Source organism: Falco punctatus (assembly GCF_963210335.1).
Source record: "Falco punctatus genome assembly, chromosome: 1".
Classification (NCBI taxonomy): Eukaryota; Metazoa; Chordata; class Aves; order Falconiformes; family Falconidae; genus Falco; species Falco punctatus.
The window spans coordinates 39,848,076-39,873,617 of NC_137580.1; the positions used below are offsets into that span (position 1 = coordinate 39,848,076).

The 25,542-nt window shown below is 46.2% G+C and overlaps 1 protein-coding gene across 1 annotated transcript in view; it reads left to right on the top strand.

Annotated features, from left to right (window-relative positions):
• GFRA4 (GDNF family receptor alpha 4) overlaps nt 1-25,542 on the top strand; it is a 76,270-nt gene that overhangs the window by 40,297 nt on the left and 10,431 nt on the right. The window contains exons 2-4 of the mRNA XM_080396823.1: nt 17,734-18,012; nt 20,710-20,790; nt 24,219-24,564. Coding sequence (XP_080252949.1) covers nt 17,734-18,012; nt 20,710-20,790; nt 24,219-24,564 — 706 coding nt within the window. The remainder of the gene's footprint in view (nt 1-17,733; nt 18,013-20,709; nt 20,791-24,218; nt 24,565-25,542) is intronic.

The following is a 25,542-nucleotide window of genomic DNA, read 5'->3' on the forward strand; positions in this document are numbered from 1 at the left end:
TTAAGCTCCAAGGGTTGTATCCCTCTAATGTCATGTAAGTGTCTACCAACAGCTGAGTTGGTTGCCCTGCCTAGTGCTCGGCTTACTTGCTCCAGAACTGTGCAGACATCCCATGGGACTGTGACACATCTGCAGTCCTGCTCACATCTTGGATACACTAGAGCACCTCAAATAGCACTAAGTACCCACAGGTAGGCAATGGTCTCCTCTTGTGATATAGAAACGTAGGTACCTAGCTCAGATGGGATCAACTAAATGAACGCAGGACAATTCCCATCTTTCTTCCACTGTACAGCCCTTCTATGACAAATAATTCAATATTTGCTTTTTATTCTGTATTTTCTGTTTTATTTTTTTAACACACTGCCCTCGTTCATTATCTGCCCATTTCTGCCTACCTCCTGCCCAGTCTTTCTAGGGGAAACCAAACTGTCATCTTGGTTTTGGAACAACCTCAAGACATGGTTAGTTTTTCTTCTCTCTTTCTCTCTCTCTCTCTCTCTCATATTTTTTCCACTGTGTTTCCCTGTTCTGTGGCCTCCGCACTGGTTTTATGCTTTTTATTACTAACAGTTTGCTGGATGAAGTATCTCTTTCGCTCTCCCTTTTATGAGATGTATTTGAAAAGACTTGCCAAAGCTGCTTAGATCTTGTGATGCTGCTTCCTTACCGCTCTGTGCAGCACTCTAAATATTACATGAGGTACAAATATGAGGCTTGCATTGCTTCCAAAGGTAGATTTTTAACCTGAGTTTGATGATTAAAATAGCACCTCTGGGTCTAACTTGCAGTCAGCTCGTGATGTTCTGGGCAATGTAGACATACATAATAAGAAACACTCCTGTGTGTAAAGTTGTATTAATGCACAGTCTGGAGTTATTACGTGACTGTATTGGTATAGACTATGCCATCTTCCTGGTTTGGGATGAGAAGGGTGGATTTCAGCTGCTTCTGGATTACCCATGGCATGTCCCAACTTGTGAATCCTTGCATTTACAACCTCAATGTCCTTTTATCGGGGAGTTTTGATTATTTCAGTAAAAGTTGTCATGTTTTTGTCCTTTTGCTCTTCCAACACAGCCTGCCTTTTCCTTTCTGTGTCGTCCCACCCCGTGTTTGTTGTCTGTTCCCCCCATCAGCCTCATTGGCTATGGGGATGACCACAGCTCAGTGAGGCTCCCTGGTCTCTCCTGTGGTTGCTGAAGGCATGGAAGTGTTTCCAGAGCGTAACTGCAAGCACTTAATTTAGGTTCCTCTTGCATTGCCTAACTCTTAATCAGCTCTATGTTGATCAACTCTCTGCAATAATGCTACAATATATATTACCTACCTATATATATCCTTACATTTAAAGACATACTTTTCTATATATGTAAACAAATATATATATATAGCTGCATACTTAAATTCCAGCTGTCCTGCATCTGTGCTCATTTCTCACTGCCTTTTCTCTTCCCCTATTCTTCAGCTGGAAGCTTCTTCAGTTTTTTCAACTTGGCTTCCTCCTGTAATCTCAGTTTCTGCTTTAGTTGTCCTCACTTATGCTTTGGACTTGCAACTCCAGCCTTCATATTTACTATTGAGTGTCAGAAGCAAAAAAAGGTTGGCATGACAAGAAGGGATGATAGATAGATGCAATGACCTGGGCTGGTACAGACATGTTACACAATTTTGTCTTTGAACCCAAGGTTGCCTGGAAAAGTGTCACTGGAGAACATATATTGGAACCCTGTGGCTTTGTAAAGTCACGAGAAGGATCTTTGTTCTTTGATTTTAATCATCATTCATCTTCATAAAACTTCAGGGGGGTTTAGCTTTTGTTTGAATTAATTTTGTGACTTCCAGAGAAAACAGAGGCGGGGGAGTATAATTGAGAGCTTCTTTAGTGCCAAATTCATCTTAAAACGGGGAATGCAAATCGCATAGCAAGTGTTGAATTATATATGATTAAAACTGCTTCAGCCTTTGCAAAGAAAAATAAAAAGGAACCTTTTTATACACTAGTTAATCATATACCAAAAAAAAAAAAAAAAGTGATGGAACAAAAATGAACTTAATCACAGAAAAAGGGGTCACAGTTCTTGCTTGACATATGGCTGGGTTCTCTATCATAACAGTGCTGTGCAAAATGCACTGTCATTTAAGTGTTTCAAAGAGGTACATTAAGTAGAGGGTTCATTGATAAATGACCCTTTAAAAATGGGTGAGATTCTTTTCTTACCAATAAAGGCTGAATGTTTGCACAGTTGTCTTGGCCCATCTTGGATGCTCTTGCGTTTTGCAAGCAGAACTGGAAGGTTGTATAGGATAGATAAGAGTGTGTTGAAACTGCTGAAGACATGATCAAAATACTGTCCTGTTTTGCTAACAATTTTTAGTCTGGCAGTAGTTCAAACTCAACACCCGTGGACTTTTCTGATCCAGAAAGTGCAAGAGATCAAACAAAGAAAATGTTATTTTCTACTTGCAAGAATGATAACCTGAAAATGAATACTGTGCCCTGCTGAACCAAGATGTTGCCATGCTGTTAGGACTTCTTGATGCAGTGGGCATCAGAGCTCCCTCAGAGAGCTTGCTGAACTTCATGTCCTGAGCCCACTGTCTCTGAAGGCATTGTGCTCATTTTGCTGTTGGCTGGAGTGGACAAGGAGGTGCTACGTGCTCTGCCTTAAGTTCAAGCCTGAAGAGGTGGTGTTGGGGCAAAGGAGGGTGCAGAGTGAACAGCTTGCCCTTGAACAGCAGTTCCCTCAGCTCTCTGCCATGCGTGGCAGAGGAGGACACAGACCTCCAGTGGGTGCTGAAATGTGCTTTAAAAAACCCAGCTACCTTTCTGCTGCTTTGGTGGCAGGGTGTCAGCATTTGGTGGTAGCTAATGGATCGCTGCGGAGCTTCAGTAGCTGTGTTAGCCTCATGAAGTGGGGGAGAACTGCTTAGGGATGGCTGGCCAGATCTATTTGCTAAACAAGGCAGAGACACTCCTGGAACGTTAAATACAAATGGAAGAATGTCTCTCCTGGGTTCTGGATGTTCTCTTCTCTAGGGCTTAGTCAGCCTGCCCAACATTGGGCTCTCCACCATCCCCAGCAGAGCCCTGTGCTGAGCCAGTAGGCACCTACTTTCTCTATATTTCCAGGATAACCCAAAGTGCTAAATTTCCCTATTGCTGTGCTCAGCACATGCTCAACCCTGCGTTCAGTTCCAACAGCTTGTCTTTCATGGTTTTGTGTGGTGGTTGCAGATCTTCCTTGATGGGACGGCTTCCAAATGCATCTCCTTTGCTTCCCAAGAGAATCCTTAACCACCAGCCTGCATAATCATCCTCAGGGGAGGAAATATTGCTACTTTTTGTTCACAATGCTCTTACCAAGCTTCTGTCTTCCCAGCTTTGCCTTTAAACACCTATGTGTTGAATACTTCACTGAAGTCACTGCTGATTAACACCAGCTTAACTGCGAGAAAAGGGAGATGTCTTGTTCTGGGGAAGCCAGACTTCACATGGACTTTATTCACCTTTCATTTGTGTCTGGCTCCAGTGTGATTCCTTTGATTTTGAGGTGGTTGTTCTCGCTTTACATGTCCACACCAGCCACAAAGTCTTCAATGGACAGTGTCGCAAGAACAGAGAATGGAAAGGGAAATGTACAGAGCCTGCTGCTCCGGCAGAGAAGGGAGGATGCAAGAGCCATTTCTGACAGATGCTTCTGTAAATGATTCCACCGCTGGGGATTAAACAGGCCCTCCATAATCTGTTCCACTTTTTAACTTCCCATATAACATTTTTCTTAATATCTAACTAAATCTCCCTTGCTGCACATTTACTCAAAATTACTTCTCATCTTACATCTCAGGACAGTGGAGGGCTATCTATCACTGTCCGCTTCTGAACCACCTTGTTTACATATCTGAGTGCTCTTATTGTGTTTCTTCACAGTCTTCATCCTAAACTGAACAAACCCTGTTCTTTCAGCCTTTCCTCCACCTGCAAAATCACTTACAACTTGAATAAAATTCCTCTGGGATCTTGTCATGTTCCTTAGCACAAGTTGTCCTGTCAAAAAGGTGGACCCAAACTCCAGCTAAAGCCTCGCAGGATGATTGTGATAAATATGTACCACTTGTGTCCCAGACCTCGTGTTTCCTGCTTTGCATCCTGTTGCTTTTTCTTGTTCAGCCTGTGACCACCTCTCACCCCATGGTCATGTCTCCCATACTGCTGGCAAGCCACCCATATCCTAGGTTTGCTTTTCCCTCCTGTCCTTCTGCACTCACATCGCCCAGTGCCACTTTTGCTTCTGGTCAGTGTCATTCTCCTAATTTCAGACACTACCTTTAACAGATAAGATAATTCTGAATTCCTGTACATCGCTTGTGACCCCCTCCTCATCTTCTGTCAGCCACAATTTACATAAATCTATTCTCTATTCCATCATCTGAATCATTATGAGAATATTGAACAGTATCAGACTCAGTATAAGACCTTCTTAGCCTGAAAATGTGCCTTTGCTACTCTTTGAAGCACAGTATTCACGAGCATCTGCTTTACCATGATTGCTCAGAGGCCATTCTTATGGGCACATTGTATGGACCTGTGCCAAATAGCTTGCAAAAGTAAAATCGTATCATGTCACCCTTTATTTTCCTGGTCAGTCTTATCTACATGACTAGTCTATAATTCATCTGGTTCCTTCTTCTTCTTCTTCTTCTTTAAAAAACGCATTTCTTTGTCTTTGTCCACCCCTTTGGGATCTCATTCTTGATGAGGATTGGGAAAATTAAGATGTTACTTTCCTACCATTTCTTGCAGCTGATACACACAGACTCTCTGACAAGTACCAGCAACCTCTGGGAGAACACATTTCTGTATAAGCAGTTGTGTGGCATGGAGGGGGAGGATTTTAAAACAGTACTTGAAAGGAAAATCTCTTCTTCTATGGAGAGTGTGGTAGGACATGAGAGGAAGCAGCCTGATTGTCATTCTGAAGGTCTTGCCCAAAAGGGTCCTCAAAATGTTTTATCTCCTTGGAACTGCTGCCCATCTTGTCAACCACCACATGTCCTGGCTTGGGCAACAGCAGAAGTTCAGGGTCTTGCACTTTATTGTCTCAGAGGAGAAGCCCATGACATGTGTGCCAGCTACATTTCTGTTCCTGATTTATATGTATGTACCTGTCCATCAACAGATCACCAGCACAAACACCCCTCTCTGCACCCCAGCCTCGCTCCATCAACTGATTCTTGGCTAACAGCTCCTCCATAGGAACTGACTGCAATCAGAGACCAAGACAGATGGAATTTTTTTTTACTGTTTTCATTTTTCCCACTGTGTAAATCCTTTTTCAGGTTTACATCTTTAAAGAATCTGAAACACTGAATGGCATCAGGAGCAGGAAAGTGATACACTGCAAAGAAGTGTACACCAGGGAAGTGGAGTGCTGGGATCGAGGCAGGTTAAGTTAAGCTAAAACTTTAATAAACCAAAAAATAAAATTCGTCAGCAGTGCGGGTGGATCACAGTCAAGAGACAGGAGAGATTCTGACTTATAAGCAAGGCTGTTAGAAGAAGGAATCTGGTTTTGAAAAAAAAAGAGGAAAAAAAGGAAAAATAAAACTGTATTAAAATGTCTTTAATGGCATTGGTGAACAAGGCAGAGAAATCCATACTGTCAGATCCTAAGCGTTCAGTGCTTCAGCCTCCAGAAATGCTCCTCTGTTCAGGAGACAGAAATGAAGGGAAGAGTTTGGACTATCTACTAACACTGAAAAAAAATCTTTAAAAATAGAAGTCACTGCAGTGTGCCTGCCCCCAGGAACAGCAGGAAAGAAGAACAAGTCCCTCGGACTGAGATTAGATCCCAAAGAACTCAATAGGAATATTCAGAGAAAATATTTTCCTTTGCCTGCCAAGGGAGATGTTTTCAAGACAATGGCTGGAGATGTGTTTTCTTTTATGCTGTTGACTGCCCCTCTTGGGCCCTTGCAAATTGCCCTGACGGAGGAAACTTTGGAAGCCTGCATTTTCAATGCCCTTGATGGGAGACGTTACTTGTACAAATTTCCCTCTGGGTTTAAACTTGCTCCTAAGACACTTGACAGGAAAGTGCAAAAATTATTTGAAGGAAATGAGGGCATTGCAACAGACATAGATGAGATCTTGAAAGACTGGGGGGGGATGGAGCGGGGGGACATGGACACAGAACAGGACACAAAAGGGGAAGAAAACAAAAGGCTGCAGAAATGGGTCAGGAAATGGGGCAGGGTAAAAGAAATCTAATTTAAGATCAGAAATGTGAGATATTTGGGAGAAAGTACAAGTGAATTGACATACACACAGACCCTGGCCAAAACCAGACGATTACAGAAATGCGGCTTTGACAGATAAGAAGGATTTTCAGAATCTGGTTCCTGGAATAAAATGAGATGACAATTCATCTTTCTGGGATGTTATGCAGAAGATCTCAAAAAGAAACAGGTCTGACAAGTTGGACAGGGAGTTTTGAAAGCCAAAGAGAGAAGAAAGCAAGCACATGAGTTTTGGCAACCTATGTCATAGAACCATAGAAACATGGAATCATTTAGGTTGGAAAAGACCTTTCAGATCATTGAGTCCAACCATTAACCCAGCACGGCCAAGGCCACCACTGAACCATGTCCCCAAGCACCACAGCCACATGGTTTTTGAACACCCCCAGGGATGATGACACCCCCGTCCCCGGGCAGCCTGTGCCAGCGCCTGCCAGCCCTTTCGGTGCAGAATGTTCCCTCACACCCAATCTCACCCGCCCCTGGCGCAACGTGAGGCCGTTTGCTCTCGTCCTGTCGCTGGTTCCTGGGGAGCACAGACCGACCCCCCTGGCTACAGCCTCCTGCCAGGCCGTTGCAGAGCCACCGGGTCCCCCCCAGCCCCCTTCTCTCCAGGCTGACCCCCCCGCCCCCCCAGGCTGGTGCCCCAGCCCCTGCCCCAGCCCCTGCCCGGCTCTGGACACGCTCCAGCCCCTCAGTGTCTGTCTGGCCGTGAGGGGCCCAACGCTGAGCCCAGGCCCCGCGGGGCGGCCCCACCGGTGCCCAGGGCAGGGGGACGGGCGCTGCCTCGGCCCTGCCGGCCACACCGTTTCGGACACCAGCCGGGACGCCGCTGGCCTCCTGGGCCACCTGGGCACGCTGGGGGCTCATGCCCAGCCGCTGCCGCCCAGCCCCCCCGGGCCCTGTCCTGCCGGGCAGTTCCCAGCCCCCTGCCCCCAGCCCGCAGCTGCCGGGGGCTGGTGTGACCCAAGATGAACCACCCACCAGGATGACCCACAATGGGTTGTGTCACCCCAAGATGAACCACCGGACCAGTAAATCCCTCTGTAAATCCCTCAGGACAGTGTAACAAAACAACAAAACTCTTGTGCACTTTTCAGACTGGTGGCATGGTTTTCAGAAATAATCTGGAAACAGCATTTTAATGTATTAATGGGGATGTCTTTGCTGCAGAAGACATTAAAGAAAAGTATCAGGTAGGGAAAATAGAACTCAACAAAAAATGAACCCCACATTAATTGTTTCCAAAGCAAAACTTCATTCACCTGCCAGACAGCAGGTGAGTGTTTATTTTCCAGCTGTATCCATGGAGTCTGAGTAGCGTGCAAGCTAGGAAAACTAGAGCTGAGAGCAGGCAGAGTCCTGAGAGTCCTTGAAGAGGCTGTTCTTGAAGTCTTTGTGGAGAATAGCACAACGCACGCAAATCTGTCGGAAGAGCTTTCTCTCATCTCTGATGCAGTAGGGAATAAACTTCTGGAGGCCATGGCAAAAAAGAAGACATTGCAGAAAGCTATTAACAGTGTCACTGAAAGAAGGCTTGGGAATAACGTATCAATTCAGATCAGAGCTTTTTGTAATTGGTAGTATAGCGTACAGATGCAGAAATTAGTAGTGCCAAAAATACTACAGCCCTGAGATATTCTATGGAATTGGTGAGATCTCGAAAAATGTATTGCAGTGGTCAAAGATCAAGAAAACAGATAAATGGCTATGCATGAAATGTGTCAATAGTTACTACTTTAGAGAAGAAAAAGGATGACGATGGGTCAGATGTGGTGGATCTGCTTGATTTTTCAGGGTACTCCGAGACAGCATCATTAGAGACTCTTCTACTAAGGTATCTTGTAGGAAACAGTAAACCTTAATTTGGCAGATATGGGCTTCCAGAAATAACCATGTTTTACATCATTCCATATTTAATTGACAGGACTTTGCAAGATTATGAAGAGTTGGTGAATGCTGTAATTCTTCAGTCAAATGATTTGAAGCGACGTGGAGTTAAAGGATTTTAAAACTTACATATATATATTTATATGTGTGTATAAAACCATTACAGGCTCTGAAAAAGATCTGTATCTCACTCTGCTGGACTTTAGAAGACTGCCTTTAAGGCACTGATAGTTGCTAGCTGAAATTCTGCTCCGAAAGCTGAGAATTAGACTGCCTTGTTTATTCAGATCTGGACTGGGAAGCTGATCTGATCTTGAGGCACAGATAGACGGATAGATAGATAAAAATACACGTACAAATTCGAATGATAGCTGAGGAGCTCAGTAACTACTGGCTCTGTGGCTGATGACCCCTGAATGCTATTTCGGTGGCAGCTGAGTGTAAGCTGCAATGCGCGAATAATTTCTGTTTGCAAAAGAGGAGATGTTAAGGGTTTACACTGGGGTTAATCTAAGAAACAGAGACTAAGAGAACATGTTAACAGCATATTCTCCCATCTCTAATCTCAATATAGGCCTGTGAAACATTTATTTTAGATATAAATCTTGCTACAGGTGTGCACTGTTAAGGAACCCAAACACCACAGCACTAAGCTCTTTGGGACTCATTGTGACTGTAGTTAAGGATCATTCATGTATCGCTGCTCTGCCTTGAGAAGAGTAAAGATAGCCATTAGAAGCACCAGAGAAATGCCTGTGCTAACAGTTGGAGCACGTAGCACTTTCTTTCTTTTAAAGACTGGAAAATCTTCCCTATGGCAATTACTGATAATGAACTTGAGCATGTAATCCAAGTAGGGGAGACTGTTGTAAATGTCTAGCATGCTGCTGATGTCATGAATACTGCTTTGATTAAATTATTCTTTAGTTCTCCCTATTCCTCCATATATAGACCTCCATTTGTCTTTGTGTGTCCCTACATAGGATTGTGAGACCCTTGCCCCACAATTCCTGCATCTGCTTGCAGAATGCTGCGCTTGTTCCTTACCTTAGACGTATCTGGGACAGGGATTTTAATTTCCTTTCTGTGAGTTAAACCCAGCTGACGACCAAAGTCATCAGCTTCTTGATGGTGGCACAAAGCAAGTCATCAACATTGCCATTGTAACTGGTTTCCCAGAGAGGTGGGAGATGCCCTATCCCTGGAAACATTCAAGGCCAAGCCGGATGGGGCTCTGAGAAACCTGATCTAGTTGAGATGTCCCTGCCTATGGCAGGGGTATTGAACTAGATGGCCTTTGGAGGGCCTTTCCAACCCAAACCATTCTTTGACTCTATGATTTTTTTGAACTCTCCAGTTTTCCATCTAAAATTGCCCCTCTTTGCCACATATCAGGGTGGCAACATGCTTAGAAACATCCTTCCCCCTCCAGTGGGGGATGGACTTCTATCTTTGGGGCTGCTATAGACAGATCTTGCTTAGAAAAAGACCTCATCAGGACTGTTGTTTTCACCATTGCAGTGGAGAACTCCGATGTGTTGCACACTCTTCTCAAGGACATCAAAGAGGAAGAGAAAATGTCACAGCACTGGACAGGGCAGATGGAAGTCACCCGTCTGTGGAGCATTACCAGCAATTGCTATGCTTTTTAGATTGCTCTCAGTTCATCCGAATGCAGCACCAATTGAAGTGGTAATGACTCCTCTTTCAATGGCAGCTTTCATTCGAAGTATTTTGATATGCCAGTAAGAGTTGCTTTAGAATGCCAGCAATAAATACACATTGAAAGCAATACACTTAGTGCCTTGGCTGTAAAGTCCATATATGTTCCCATCAGCTTTATTTTTGACTGAATAAATGCTAGGCATGAACAATACTCACTGCATTTTCCGCACCCCTCCCTCCACACACATACACACACACTTGTACGTGGACATGCACACACACACACACACACACACATATTCTCTCTTACTTGCTTTCTGGAGAGATCAGCATGAGATTTTCCAAGGGATGCAGGCAAGCTCTATGCTTCCCACCTTGCAGCCATGGCCAGTTACACTGCCTCACTGTGCCATGTCAGTCCAAGAAGATGCATAATCGATTCCTCTCTTAGGGACAGACAGTGTCTTCTTGGGATCAGCCTAACAGGAAGTGTAAAGACCAATCTGAATATCAAGTGTCCTTGATATTCTTCCTGAGTTACCTTCCTTGGGATGTACTTTCCACAACATACAAAGGTCAAATACCAGACTTGAAGCCACAGAAAGTGAGGCAATCCAAGTTCTTGTTCACCGTCATCTTTTGGATGGATAGGGGTATGCCTGAGCCCTGTACAGCACAGGAGATCTCTGGACAAGGAAGATGAGAGGTCAGAAAGGGGGAAGATGACAAGGTGATATGATTGAACAGATCCAGCCAGAGTAAGACCTAAAAAGGAGCTGTCCTGGGACTAAATTTGCTTCATTGTGCCTCTGCAGAGAATTTTTATGTCTCTACAATGTCACCAGGACATTTTAAAGTCAAACTTAGGTGGAACTTGTGTTCTTGTATGTGTCTGCTTTAAGTACTTAGAGCTCTTCTCTAGCCCTTGAAAGCTCACCGTCTTTAATACAGCTGTCCTTACAGCTCTCTGTTAGATGTGCTCTTACCTTCCCAGACAAGGAGCTGATTTCCAGAGACCCTCAGTTATCCCACAGGATGGGATGCTTATTTTTAGGCACCCATGTTAAGATCTTAGTGATCACAGGTCCCACTAACCACCATTGGTGGTATAACTGGTTAGCTTCAGGATGGGGGAAGCACTTCTGATACACCAGAAATCAGGGACTGAAGCCTCCCAGTATATCAGAATCATGGTGTCCCCAAGTTCTGGCAAGCAACGAATGTGACATGGATCATGTTCACTGCCAAAATGTGTATCTCGTACAATACGGGTTTCAGAGCACACATTACAGAATAGCATGTACCCAGTTTGAGGTTTGAGGGGTGCTCAAAAGTTTTAAGCTTTCTTTCTGGTCAAATGAATTAATCTTATTTGGAGTAGGTACACAACTATTTGCAACCGGGTCATGCACTGATTATGATGGTCTGATATGCATCTTCTTTTCATAAGAATATCGTTTATAGCTGATTTGGCGGTTATTCTGACTAAGTGAGTCCAGCAGGACAGGGCATTCCAGAAGCATCTTTAGAAAACAAAGGCTGAAACCTTGTCAAAAAGGATGTGTTAGTGTAGGAGAGTAATGATATCTAGGGAGACTTCACCCCAATTTATCATGAGAGTTTTCATGAAGGCTTTTCTCCTTAAGGGTAATAGAGGCATGATGTAACTTCACGAGACGACAAACACCCACAGGGCTCTCGATTTTCTTCCAACTTGAAAGTCTGCAGACACAATCCAATAACTAATGCCTCAGCCCATTTTTGGGGTTTTTGTGTTTTGGTTTGTTGTTTTTTTCTCTAGCCAGGTTCTAGTCATTGATTTGGTGGGGGACAAATAAATTGCTTCATCTTTTCAGCCTTCATCAAAGTCACACTGACACTTGCATCCTTGGCAAATGGTTAAGAGAGCTGCAGATGAGAAGGGCTGTCAAAGGCAAATTGGGGATTATTGAGTTCACCTCAGCAGATGTCTAAAACCCAGCTCACTAAGATCTCTTTGGTTTTCATTTAATACTTGTGGCCATCACATTTCACTCTCACTTTACATGGTAAGTTCTCACAGGACAGAGAATAGCCCTAGAAAAACCTTAATGTGTCATCTGACTTGGGCAGCTCCATCATGCCAAAGGACAAGTGGAATGGCTTGCTTAGTAAAATTCCTGTCACAGAAAGAGTCTTAACCTACAGGACATCTCAAGTTTTCAGGCTTCTTTGAAGGTACATAGGTGTCATATATTAGTGTATGATAAGCAGGAAGACGGATCAGAGGAATACGGTTTATTCTGGGTTTGATTCTGCACGACAAGTAAATTATCTTCTACGTAGATCAGCTGTTAGAGAAGAAGGAAACACTTAGTGAATGTTACTGTATTTGTTTTTATTTCCTCAGTGCCTGTAAAGTCTTGCTTGAAGACACCAAGCAAATACAGACAAAAGACTGCTTATAATCCGAAAGTAAGAGGAAGAATGCCAGAGCTGTAGGAACAAAGAGTCAGGAAGCATATATTTAATGCCTGCCTCAGACAGGCAGCATATTGTTGGCCTTAACTCCCCAGTATTGATTTGACACCCTCAGACATTACATACCATGCTCTCAGCAGCTTCTACCACCCCAGTGATGACTGGGAGGAATCACTAGCAAAAGAAGACCAGTTTGCACTGTGGGATTTCATGATGTGTATGTTATGTTTGTAAAACCATCTAAGCCCACAGAGGGGTGACAGCAATAAATGGTGTAATTCTCCTTGCATGAGCTGCTCTGATCTAATCCAGCAAAACAGTGGGCCAGCCCTCAGAGTGATCGTGGTGTTGGAACACTGAGCGTGCGCTAAGCTCAGGGCAAGACAGATGGAAGGGAAGGAAACTTTCCCTTGCTTAGAGAAGAGCATCCTGAAGGGGATTTGTGGGCACTACAAAATCCAGATGGCACCTATAAGTTCTGGACAAGGTGTGTGGGATCTCCTGGGAGGGCTGTTCTCAAGCAGGTTTGGTTGAATGCCCATTGGTATGGCAAGAGGTATTTACTGGGGCAGCTCTGCACACTCTGTAGCTACTTCAACAGTAAATGGGAAATGAGGTTTGAGCTGTGTACAAGGGCTTGTTCCTTAGGTGACCCTGAGCACTTGGCTGTAAAATCACAATGTGAAAACATAGTCTAGAAAAGGTTTAGCAGTGACCACCTGCGTTAGCCACCTGGCCCCATTCATGCATCACTACTGGTTTATGAATATGTGGGAAATACTAGGAATATTTCTTACAGAGTCCCTTTCCTGTCATTTTTCACTCCAGGACAACTATGTGTAACAGACAGCTCTGGGTAAGTTGAAAGTTCCTGATATCAGACAGCTGCCTATTAACAAGAACCAACATCTCTCTTGAAGGTTTAATTTCACTCAGCCTATTAGGATTGCCCAATGATGGCCATTTCTCCCAGCTGAATACTGAGGGATGGTCTGGTGCCCATCTCAGGTTTAGACCCTGGTTCTGTGGGTGTCTGTCACGTTAACACAGGATGCACGGACACCTTGCAAACTCCTCTCCAGGCATTTACATGGCCAGTGTGCTGGCTGGATGACTGACTCTGCCATGAAGAGAGCCATCCACCCACTTTTGCAGGCAAAACAAGGCTTGTAGAGGGACAGCCTCTCACACACCATGACATGTTGCACAGGATATGTCTGGTCAGCAGAAGACCTCTGAAGTGCAGCAGGAACACGAGGTGGCAGAGCAGAAGGGATCCCATGGCATGGAGGGTGTATGAGCACAGGAGATCCAGTCTGAGCACAAGGGGAGTGAGAAGCAGGAGCCCTCTGCATCCTACTTGAGCTCACTATGCAAGATTTGGCAGGCTTGATTTAGGAAGAATTATGTAAAAGATGTCCAACTAACCCAAACGGGTAACGATCCACTCCTGTTGCTTTGTTGGAGATTTTGAGTGGTTATTCTCTTAGCAACAAATACTGTAAAAACAAACACCAAACATTCTGGAGTCAACAGCTTGTCATGGAAATAATAACAGCGTTCCTCACCCCCTAGGACTGTGTGTGAATCAGGGGTGTAAAAGGATGCACACCTAATACATACAAAAATTGGAGGGGACGAGGATGTGTCCCAAAGGCCCAGCCTGAACAGCACCATGAGGAATAGTGTGGTTCCTCCTAAGACACCTGAAGCCCAAGTGTTGGTTGGATCAGAAAGGCAGAGAGGCAAGGCCCCATGCTGGTGGCCTCCAGGTATGTTGATCACTGCTTCCAGACCACATGGGATCACCTTCACACTCCTCTCCCCCAGGCACAGCTGCATTTCCTTCATGAAGGAAATGGTCTCCTTGGAGGAGAATCAGACCTCCTCAAATGTGCTTTGAGATGCCTGTGTATGAAGAACGGAGGGTCTGTTAAGGCAATGGGAAGAGCCAGATTTTTCTCTTATTCCTGCACATTAGGAGTAACTTTATGTAAGTGTCACTGAGGTAAGCAAGAGCAGAAACAGATGTGGAGCATAGCTACAAACAGGATGTGCAAATAAACTCATTACTCCATCTGCCCACTGTAAACAGCGTGAAATTAGCAGCAAGCGAGGAATAAAAATCCAGACAAATGGCCTTTTAAAGAGAGCAGAGGGAGCTGGAAGGTCTGCTATTAGAACAGCAGAGACATGGAAAGCCCAAGCCATGCACAGCCCGGTGCACACCCCAGGTCCCCTGGCCAGTGAGGGACAGAGGTGGAGGAAATTCCTGGGGTGGTGAGCCTGCAAGGTGCTATTTTTGCAGGCAAACCAGAAAGGTCACTCCATCTTTGGGAGAGAGGACCTGATTTTCCTTTTGTCCCTGCCTGTTAGGAAGCACCATCTATTTTATGTCACAGAGATATATTTTTTCTCCCCCCTAAGAGGCGCTCTCTTAATGTTGCATAAAATTACTCTCTCAGGGGTAGTGTGAGGAGGAAAATGTGGTGTTATGTTGTCTCAGTTGCAAAGACATTGCTAACAATAAAAGCCCCTGAATGATTTGGGTTTTAAGTGACATGATTATGGAACGGGTCATTCGTGACGCTCCACTTCAAGTTGCTTCAAGCACCTCTGTCATGAAGTCTGATTGGGGATGTTTTACGCTTTGGGCTTGGGCTGTAAATATTCACTCCTGGCCTTTGTTCTATGAAGCAAGTCTCAGCTTGAGGATATATTTACTTAAAATTTCACAGGAAAATTTCTCAAATGGTCAATCTGCTTGATTTATTTAAAGCGGGATCCCAAAGTGTTTTACAGCTTTTACAGGCTGGCTGTGTTTATAACCATCCTGGGGAGTCTCTTCTGCAATTCATGTAGCAGAGAGAGGGAAGGAAGGTCGTAATTTCTATTTTAACCTACTTTTCTAGCACATGACATGACACTGACAAAGTCATCTCTTCTGGAATAAAACCTGCCACGCTTTATCTTCATCCAGAGGAGATCCTTTGGAGAAAGCCAGGGTGAAATAAGTCAAGCACTTCCCCGCGCACCACCCCCCACCCCCCCGCCCCGCCCAGGATTCTGCTCAGATACGTGCAGAGAAAATTCAGTGATATCTGAAAGCAGAGACTGTGAGGAGCTCCAGCTCATTTTATGGATCACAGTGCAATTGCAGACCAAATGATGTTTCAAGGAAACCGGTTCCGTGTGTTCAGAGTTCAAGATATGACTGCCCAAGGCAGAGTTTCCTACATGTTGGAAATAATTTCTCTCTTCCACATTTGGCAGATTCAAACAAGCCTTGAGTGCTAAATAAGCCAGTTCTATGAATAAATCAGGGGTAGAAGAACTCAAATTTGAGGTGTTGTGAGATTTGAAATAACTGAAAGCTTGACGTTGGCCATGAGGCACTTCAAAATAGTCTGGAGTTTGATGAAAGATTTTGCATTCGAGATGCCATTGGGATATTTCAGGAGGAAACCTCCTGGTGGGTTCACCCAAAGTTTGTAATAAACAAAATTGAAATATCTGCACTCCAGCTGCTACCTTCCACTCTAGTCAAGAGCAACAGAAGCAGCTCCATCTTAGCAAACACCCTGTGACTGCTGGGGGAAGAGAAATGGATATACTGGACTCAAACGCTGAACTGGGAGGGCAGAAGGGCAGGAGAGGTAGCAGGTGGAAGGAGGAAAAAGAGACCTTAGGCTCTCCAAGAATCCATAGGCTCTTGGAGAGAGGAGCTCTCATAGGTCCCTCAGAGATGTAAACCAGGACCTCATATCCTTCTCAGGAGACAGGATCTTCTACTATTGTCTGAGTTGGGTCTCACCAGGAACAGACGCTGGAGAGGCTAAAAAACCAGGAGGTACCCCCACCTTATCCACCCTGTGAAGGGTAAGATATCCTTACCCTCCTGGTTCCTATCCAAAGGGAAGACAAGTTATGTTAGAGACAAGGAGCTCCTTTGGGAAGCATTTGAGAAGTCCTCCTTCAAGGTCATGACAGCGGTTTCTGTTTTTATAGTACAGCAGGATCTGTAGTTATGTTACAGACACAGGGATTGGTTCTCCCCTTCCATAAATCAGATTTCCCTCCTCACCACTCCCCCAAGCCACAGTACAGTCATGCCTGACCTATGTTGATAAACTCCAGAGCATCATGCCAACCGGAAGGATTGTGATTCGCCTCATCCTGACCCCTGTCTCCTCTCCATCACCTGAGTGCCACCATGCCCTGCTGAGCCTCTGGCCCTGCCATTGCCAGGGTACGGTGATGCAGCCGTGGGCCTTGGAGTAAGCACATCCCCAGGAGTCAGTCTGGATGCGGCCAGCCTGCTTTAAGAGAGGAAGAACATTTAACAGCATGGAATTGGTCTGCTCCAGGCCATGGGGGCACAGCACCAGTGAGCCTGCTGAACTAATTTATTGGTGTACCTGTAGCAATAATATCTTCCTCCCATGCTTCTGTCTATCCTCAGTATAGGGAACAGAGCACTTTGCATTTTTACAAGTAACTTTGCAATTTAACAAGTAACTTTGCAATTTAACAAGTAACAAGTGAGAATACAGAAACTTGGAAAAAAACCAAGACAAAACAGTGGCAGTCCTGTGGAGGTGAGAGTGAGCAAGGGCCAACTCCTGGGACAGATGTGGGCTGACTTCATGCCAAAACACCCCACACAGAGCCATGCATAGCTTCAGGGAAGTGTAGGCAGAGTTAAATCATGTGTGAGGAGGAGAGGCTGGGGTCTCCATAGCATTGGGCTGTTGTTAACTTTGGAGGGCAGAAATGAGATAGAGAGCTGGGGGAGCAAAGGGTTTGGAAAACTTCTTGTACTCTGAGTAGGAAAGAGCAAGCACCAGGAACTGGTTGAGTTTCTGCCACATATAATCCTGCTTCCAGGCTGATCCTGTCCAGAGTCACTCTCTCAAATCAGGTGAAAGAACTTGGTCTCCGGAGAGAAGTGACATCCCCTCCTGGCTCATCGTCTGGACACCACATGTATCTCACTGCTGCTGGTGGCCCAGCAATATGAGAGAGAGAGTTGGGTTGAGGTGTTGGATATCAGGTTGTGTCTTGTTTCCTTAACATCCCTTAAACTTCCTTTCAGCCACTCCTGTTCCTCTGCAACGCTGCTAAGCAGTGCTGCAGCACACCCGAGCAGCCAGTGCTCCCCATCATGTAGGCCATCCATGGGTAGGAGTGGCAAGCTTGGGCATTTAAACCCTCCATCTGGCCTCTTGGCGAGGGATCTCCCCACTTAAAGATTTCAGAAGTAGGGTCGCTGCTTGTAGAGTGGATGGTGATGAGAGGGATTTCCATCTGCATGCGAAGATGGACATCCCAGCCTGTTCCAGCTCATGGGAAACACAATTGATTTCCCACCTGGGGTTGCTCTGTCACCCTCACACCACTTCTCTGGTTTTCTTGCAGAAGGTATGGCAGAAGCTGTCAGCTCAAGCAGGGACTGCCTTCAAGCAGGTGAGTCCTGTACCAATGACCCCATCTGCAGTGCCAAATTCAGGACCCTCCGGCAATGCATCGCAGGCAACGGAGCCAACAAGCTGGGCCCCGACGCCAAGAACCAGTGCCGGAGCACCGTGACAGCCCTGCTCTCCAGCCAGCTCTACGGCTGCAAGTGCAAGCGAGGCATGAAAAAGGAGAAGCACTGCTTGAGTGTCTACTGGAGCATCCACCACACGTTGATGGAAGGTCAGTCAGGCAGGGCACCCATTTCTGATGATCTGCCTAAAAGGGAATTACTGCTGGGGTTTTCTGCAGAGCTCCTCAGCACCAGAGTGACTGCAAAAAAGGTCACCCCTAATAGTATCCCGTTCCCTCTCAAGACCTACTAATCCCCATGCTAATGACATTTTGGGGAAAGCAACCTTGAAAACCTGAAACATATCCTTCCTTCTCTTTTTTTAACCTGGCCTCTTTTTTATGATGTTCTCAGTATACCTTGAGATCTTTTGCTGGGGAAATGCATAGTATGTTTGGCATCTAAGTATGCTAGCCAAGCCCATGATAGCCATGGATTTTACAGAAATACTACACAAAGCTTGGGCATTAAGGAAAAAACAGCATGAACTTAAAAAATCACTCTCCTGGAGGTTTCCAAATGCACCAGTGTCTTTGGGTTAGCAAAGATTTGGGGCTGGTGACATCAAGTTGGAATTGAAAGTGTTCCCAGAGCCAGTATTTTGTAAGTTTGGATTTTGACGTTTTTTAAGAGTCATCATAAAAGTGCGCCTCAGTGGCCATGACTCTTCCTTGTCAGGCTGGTAAGTATTTTATGCACCATGAAAATTAAAATGGGGAATAAAACAGAACCTTCCAGCCATGGGCTGCAAAATAGATTAATAAAACACTGCTGGCTGAAAGCTGAAAGGAAAAGTGCAGGGGTGATAATACAGGCCAAAAGGCCAAGCAAAACAATGAGGATGGAGACTGTAATGCATGGGCTTGCCAGAATGGGAACTGCTTGATCAAGTTCCCGGAAAGCTTTCAGGTGCCACAGCTGGCAGGGTGTGGAGTATGGTACTATGAACTGACTGGGGAAATAAGAGACCTCAGCACCCTCCAGGATCCGATCTTTCCCACAATTATGTACTGGGTGGCTCTGTCTGCATTGAAGTGAAGCCCGGGAAGAGGTGGCAATCCAGCCTCTCCGTTCATCTCAGCAGGCTGCATCGCAGCTCCTTCCCTGCCGACATTTGTGGCCTGAAGCTCTGGACACAGTTCATCTGTGATGTGGCTGGGCAGCACAGTGGTGTCAAAAGGACTTCCAGCTGCGGGACCACTGCTGGAAGAGCAGTGAAAGGATGGTAGGGAGTGCTGGGAGCAGGCAGGGGCCAGGCAGGAGTGAGTCTCCTCATACAGAGTGGGAGATGGATGCTGGATGGCCTTCCTACCCAGAGGCTTGGGATCTCTGTCTTGGGATGACTGTGAGACCGTTGTTACCGCAGCCTGCCAAGACTCTGCCCTACTTCTCCTCTGCTGTCATGTCCTGAGCCCCACATTCTTTTCAAGCACTGGGTTCACTTCCAATGCATATTCACACTCCCAAACCTTTGATTTCCTTGCCTTAATTTCCCCAGGGAAACATACTTCATAACAGTCACGTGTTTCAGAGTCCTCACACATGTTTAATTGACTGAGAAAGGAAGCCAATCCACATGGTCTGTGTACAGCTTTGTCTCTCAGTTATACATACCCAGGAGGCTGTAAAAAGCTTCCTAGAAGCCCTCTTATAAAATCAATTGTGGAAGCGTGTGCTCAGGGAATTTACAAAGCATGCTATTTACTCAGCTTCTCTTGAGCGTGCCTGTGTTTAGCCACCTTCCCATTTGGAGACACAATAACATGATGACAACCCGATAACAATTCTCTGATAAGGTGCTATATCATCAGGACATAAAACTGCTACGCTGGAACATACAAATGGGCCCCTCTCCAGTCAGTAACGATGCAAGATATTTCAATGAAGGTGTAAAGCTGCCTTGTAATGCACCTGTGGTAATTGCACAGGGCTATGTGCCCTGGGAGCCATTTCTTCCTGACCGCAGCTGGTGATCAGCATATGCCCAGAGCATGAGGTTTGATAGTCCTTTTATCCCAGCCAGTACATCTGCTGCTGCTGTCCATATCCATCTAAACGTCTAATAAAAAAAAAAAATGATACTGAGCTGTTTGCTTCAATAATATTCTGTGGTATCCATCAGGATGACGGGGCATTACAGACCATTGAGCGGATGAAAGGGAAGCACCGATTGAATAGAATTAGCTTCCCAGCAAGTTAAAAATGAAGAAGGGAAGTTTCTGTGGGAGCGGTGGATCATTAGCTCTATGCCAAGTAAGAAAGAGCTGCTGGCAAGGAGAAAGGGAGAGGTGTTAATAAATACGAAGGCATGTGTTGCCACACACACAACCCTGTGCACAGCCCTGGCTGCATCCTAGGAGGGAGCGATGGCCATTGACCCAGGGAGGCACATGTAGGAAATAGCAAGAACGGTAATGGAAGCCCCATGTATGTAGGGAGCCGGTGGTTTGAACTCTGCCCATGAGCAAGAGCCTGCGCTACAGCCCGGTGTCCTCAGTGGCAAACCCTGTAGAGGGGCTCAAGACTTGAGCTGTAGAGGGTGGCAACTCACCACTTCCCCGAGAGCCTGTCTGACTCCAAAGCTGTGGTATATTTTTTAAAGCCAGTTACATCCTATCCCCTTCTTTAAGGGTATGGCCACACATCAGTTCCTGTGACTCTGAGTATTCATTTACTTACGACTTTTGCAGCACATATCCCCTTGGACACACCAAGCAAACCTGCACTGCAGCTGTTGAACCTTGTACATCTCAGACATCCCTCAGGAGGCTCAGCTGCCTTCTCACCAACTTCTCTTTTCACCCCAGGCATGAATGTACTGGAGAGTTCCCCTTACGAGCCGTTCATCAGGGGCTTTGATTACGTCCGGCTGGCATCCATCACCGCAGGTAGGTGGGTAGGAAGATGCTCTTACTGGTTCAAACTGGGGGGGCAACTGGCTGTGGGCCCAAGCACTACAGACAGGGCAGTTTTCTCTGCTCTCCTGGAATTTCTTCACAAAGCATTGCATGTTTCATGTCTAGCAAGCATTTTCCCAAGGGGCTGCTTATGATTCCCGTGCTAAACTGCTACATGTCCTAGTAAGAAGCACTTGTGATTTTTGTCCTTTGGCTTTTTCATGTCCATGCTATGAAGGGTTGGCACTGAGGGCTGTGGTATGAAGACCTCTTCCAACGAGCCATCATGGGTGGGCTGATTCTTCTCCATAGCAGGTGGATGACCTGTGCCATGCAGACACCCTGCCGAGCAGGGGCTGCTGGGGTATCATTAGGTATGAGAAGGTTCTTCTACATGATTCACAGGGTCAAACTGTGCAGGCAAAAAGGCCAATAACTCGACCTACAGGTTGATCCCAGCCACAGCCTTTAACCCCTTTAGTCCCTGTGGGCAAGCGCAGGACTCAGACCCATGTTCTGCTCTGCATCATGTAATCCACTTAATAACATGAGCAGAGCTGCCCGACACCTTTTAACCCCCTCGAGGGCATGAACCTCCAGCTCAGCAGTTGAAAGGTCAGTGCGGTAGCTATTAAGCCATCCATCACCAGCATCACAGCTGCCGTCACAACTGGCCTTTGACTCTGCTTGTGCACCACAGCCATGGGGAAGCTTTACTGACTGTGATTTTTGTTAGCAAACTACCTGTCTGAGAGCAGGTAATGTGTGAGTCTCTGGCAGATGTTCCAAAACAGCAGTCCTGTTGCAGCACTTCCCAAATGGGCACCTGACTCTGGGGTGGCATCCACAGCTAGAGTGCACCCAGGTGAGTGAGGAGCAGCAAGTCCCTGCAGCTGATGGACGTCTGCAGCCGCCTCAATGGCGAGGTGCTTGTTAGGTGAAAATGTCCAGAGGCAAATTAACCCATCAGTCCTCAACAGTCTCAACAGCGAGGGGAAGCAGGTGCTCCTTGACCTCACATCTTACTGACTCCACTTGACTGATTTGAGCATGGAAAGTGAAGCATGCACAAAGCTGTTGCTGGGTTGTGGCCTTCTTTACTGGAGTTTTTCCCCTTTTGCTGAGTCCTACAGGGCTCTACAGAGCACGGCAAAGACCTGGGGGGCATGGAATTTTTATGCATGATTAAGACATTGTCAGGTTTTTAAAGCAGACTGAAAACAGTTGGGCAGCAAAGCAAATGGATCCAGAGCAGCAGAGATATGTACCAAAGGACTCAGCATCCACCTAGGGACATTAATTTTCTTGGTTTAACCTTTTTCACCCTATTTGTACTCATCGACACTTTCTATAACATAACTTACAACCTGCCGCCCTGTACCTGTCCAGTGCCTAGGATCATACAGGTAGCATTGCCAAAAAAAGCATTTCAAATATATATATAAAAAAAAATATACATAAGACATCCCCATGACCGTATGCCAAGTCAGAGCCCACTTTTACATAAACAATATATGGCCACCATTAAAACTTTACAAAGGGAATTATGTCCCTCCACTCTAATTGCCGTGGTGATTTAAAAAAGCACATCCTCTGTTGTTGTGTGGGAAGAGGAGAAAAGCTGGTGTGTTCCCTGTGATTCATTAACTGAATGGGTAATGAAACTCTTCCAAGTAACTGTTTCCTACACATTTGCTTGACAGCTCCCCAGTGTAAAATGATGCTCTAACAATATTCATCTCTGGGCATTTTTAAAGGGAAGTAGCTACGTGGTGGGAACACACCAAGCAAACATTTCACCCGTCATAAAATAACTGTAATACTGGGAATTTGACCTGCAGCTCACTGTAAGCAGTGAGGACAACAAGAAAGGAAAAATAAATGCTCGGACAAGGAGCATCTGATAATGTCAGTGGAAATGAAGGGGGGCAGCCAGTTCTGAAGTGCTCAGAGAGCTTGTCAATGTTTTAACACTTGTCAGCAGTGACTGGTTGGTTTTAACTCCAAGCCAAAGACAGGGCTTGACTCTACGTTGGAAATTTATCATTCTGGGGATTTTTCCTCTGTGAAAAAATCCTCTGCTGGGGAGAAAGTCTTTCTAGTGTGCTTCAGGTCATGGGCTTAATTCAGAGAAGTGAAAAATGGTTCCAGATTCATTTTCTCTCTCATGCTTGACATACCCTCATCAGTCCGATCAGACAGAGCCTAAAGTCTTGACCGACTCCCACCAGGGACTCTGTAGCATTTCCCCCTTCTATAAAACAAAGCCCCATCCATCTCTGAAGGAGCTCTAAAACCAGTGTTATACAAATACCTTTCCCTCTTACCTATTCCCCGCATTTGCACAGGAGAACATTGGCATGCAAACTCCTGAGACCTCTATTTGCCTACCGAAGCAGTGTGTTTCTCATCCCTCACTGCGGTTTTTGCTTTATTTTCCTGATTGTTCCTCCTGCTGCAGGTTTTCCTCCACCTTCCCTGCACCCCCCCAGCACACCCCTGCTCTCCCACCCCAACTGCTGATTTGGGACTTTCTTTCTCCTCTTGTTTAAAAGGGTGGAAATGCAGAGCAATTTAGCTGAAGCTGGCGAAGGGGTAACCTTGCAAAGTGTGTGGGGAGAGACCCTCATGAGCTCACATGTGGGCAGCATCAAGGTCCCAGGGGCATCAGGTTGGACGGTAGCTCTCATCCCCATCCTGTGAAGGTGCTGTTGCTGCTTGGGACCTGGGCAGTGCTGAGCTGGATGGGAGAAGTCAGAGCACTGTTGTGGTGCTTTGAGCCTCAAACAGCTCTCACTTAGCTGGCAAGGTCCTGGGATGAATGCAGCACAGCTTCTGCCAAAGCCAGACTTGACTCTCCGGAGGTCTGTGGAAACTTGTTGCACAGGGCAGAAAGTTTGGGGTGCAAGGGCTAGTGCAGACTGCCCACAGAGCAGGAGATCCAGCTTTGCCACTGACTCAGTGCTTGATCTTGAGCCATATTTTGGAAAAAGAAGGTCCATTAGAAGAGGTCCCATCACACCGGTGGATCCAGTCAGGGCCATTCTAATGGTTGCAGTCTTCCCAGGCCTCAAGTTGGTTAATTCACATAGGTAAAGTGTTACAAGATGCCCAGGGTAGAGCAAAATCCATTTTGTTAAACATAGGAGCTCAATGGAGCAGGCTCTGGGGTGTGAGATTTGTTGTGTGGCCATGGCACCTCTTAGGAAAGGTGAGTAGGGAAAGCAGATTTGGTCCTTTCAGGACACAGAGAGCAAATGTGGCCTTCACCCTGGCCACTGCCTTCCCAGAGCAGGTGGTGGTCTCACCGAGGTGGCCATGGATGGGAGCAGGATGGGGATGAAGGTCCTGGCATAAAGTGCTGCTGCTGGTGGGGAGGTCAGTACAAAACCCCATCACCAGCTCCCACCACCCCACAGGGTCTGAGAACGAGGTGACCCAGGTGAACCGGTGCCTGGATGCCGCTAAAGCTTGCAACGTGGACGAGATGTGCCAGCGGCTGCGGACGGAGTACGTCTCCTTCTGCATCCGACGCCTGGCCCGGGCCGACACCTGCAACCGCTCCAAGTGCCACAAGGCTCTGCGCAAGTTCTTCGACCGTGTGCCGCCAGAGTACACCCATGAGCTGCTCTTCTGCCCCTGCGATGACACAGCCTGTGCCGAACGCCGGCGGCAGACCATCGTTCCTGCCTGCTCCTACGAGTCCAAGGAGAAGCCCAACTGCCTGGCGCCTCTGGACTCCTGCCGGGAAAACTATGTCTGCAGGTAATGTTTGCGCACCGGGGTGGCCAACATGAAGAGATGTCCCTTGGCCAAGCCTAGGGGTTCACCACTGGTGACAGCCTGAAGTCCAAAGCCAATGCACTCATGTGAAGTATCCTGTCTGGAGGCACCTATCTCACCACATCAGGCCATTGCCTGAACTCCTTCCCATCACCCGTGTCCTTGTCCCATACGCTATACAGAAGGCATTAACAGACAGGAGAAGATCTGATATGTTTGCGCTGGAGTTTTTTAGACCTTTTCTGTGGGTTTTTTGCTTTAGTCCTAAAGAAAGATTTGCTATGGAAATAGTTCCAGGAAGGTGCAAACTAAGTAGGGATGTGGTGTGGGATGCTTGCAGCCACTGTCTCCTCACTGTCTATCTTCCCTAGTCCAGAGCATCCTACAGCAGAAACCAAGCCATCCTAGCAGTCACAGGCACTTGTACATACCTTAAAACCATGGCTTCCTTTTATTTTTTCTGGTTTTTTTTTAGAAAAATTAATTACATACAAAAAATTATATACCCTTCTGCTGCAAGGCTGGATGTTCTGGTGAGTTCAGTAGGAGTCTTAGAGTCATGGTTGTCACTTGAGATCGACCCCAATAGTATGGGGCCAGGGTGGTTTGCTCCTCTGTTTCCATTAAAGCCCCATGCATGCACATGCGCACAGACCCATCCCCATGTGCACACTCACAGGCATACCCCTTAAGTGGTTTTCCCTCAGCTGTACTATTGTCACCCTTCTATTTCTCAGAAAGTCTTTTGCTATTCTGGAGGGTTAATCCACATGCAGCTCTCAGGAGTGGAGTCCATTTGTCGGTATGAGAGCAGCCAGACTGCACCAAACCTAGTGGTCTCAGCCCAATGTCCTGTGTGCAGCTTTGGCCGCAAGCTGACAGCTGGAGAACAGCACAAAAGCAAGCATAGGACACATTTCCCGGTACTGTCCCAGTCTCTAATTGTTGTGGGCTTTGGGA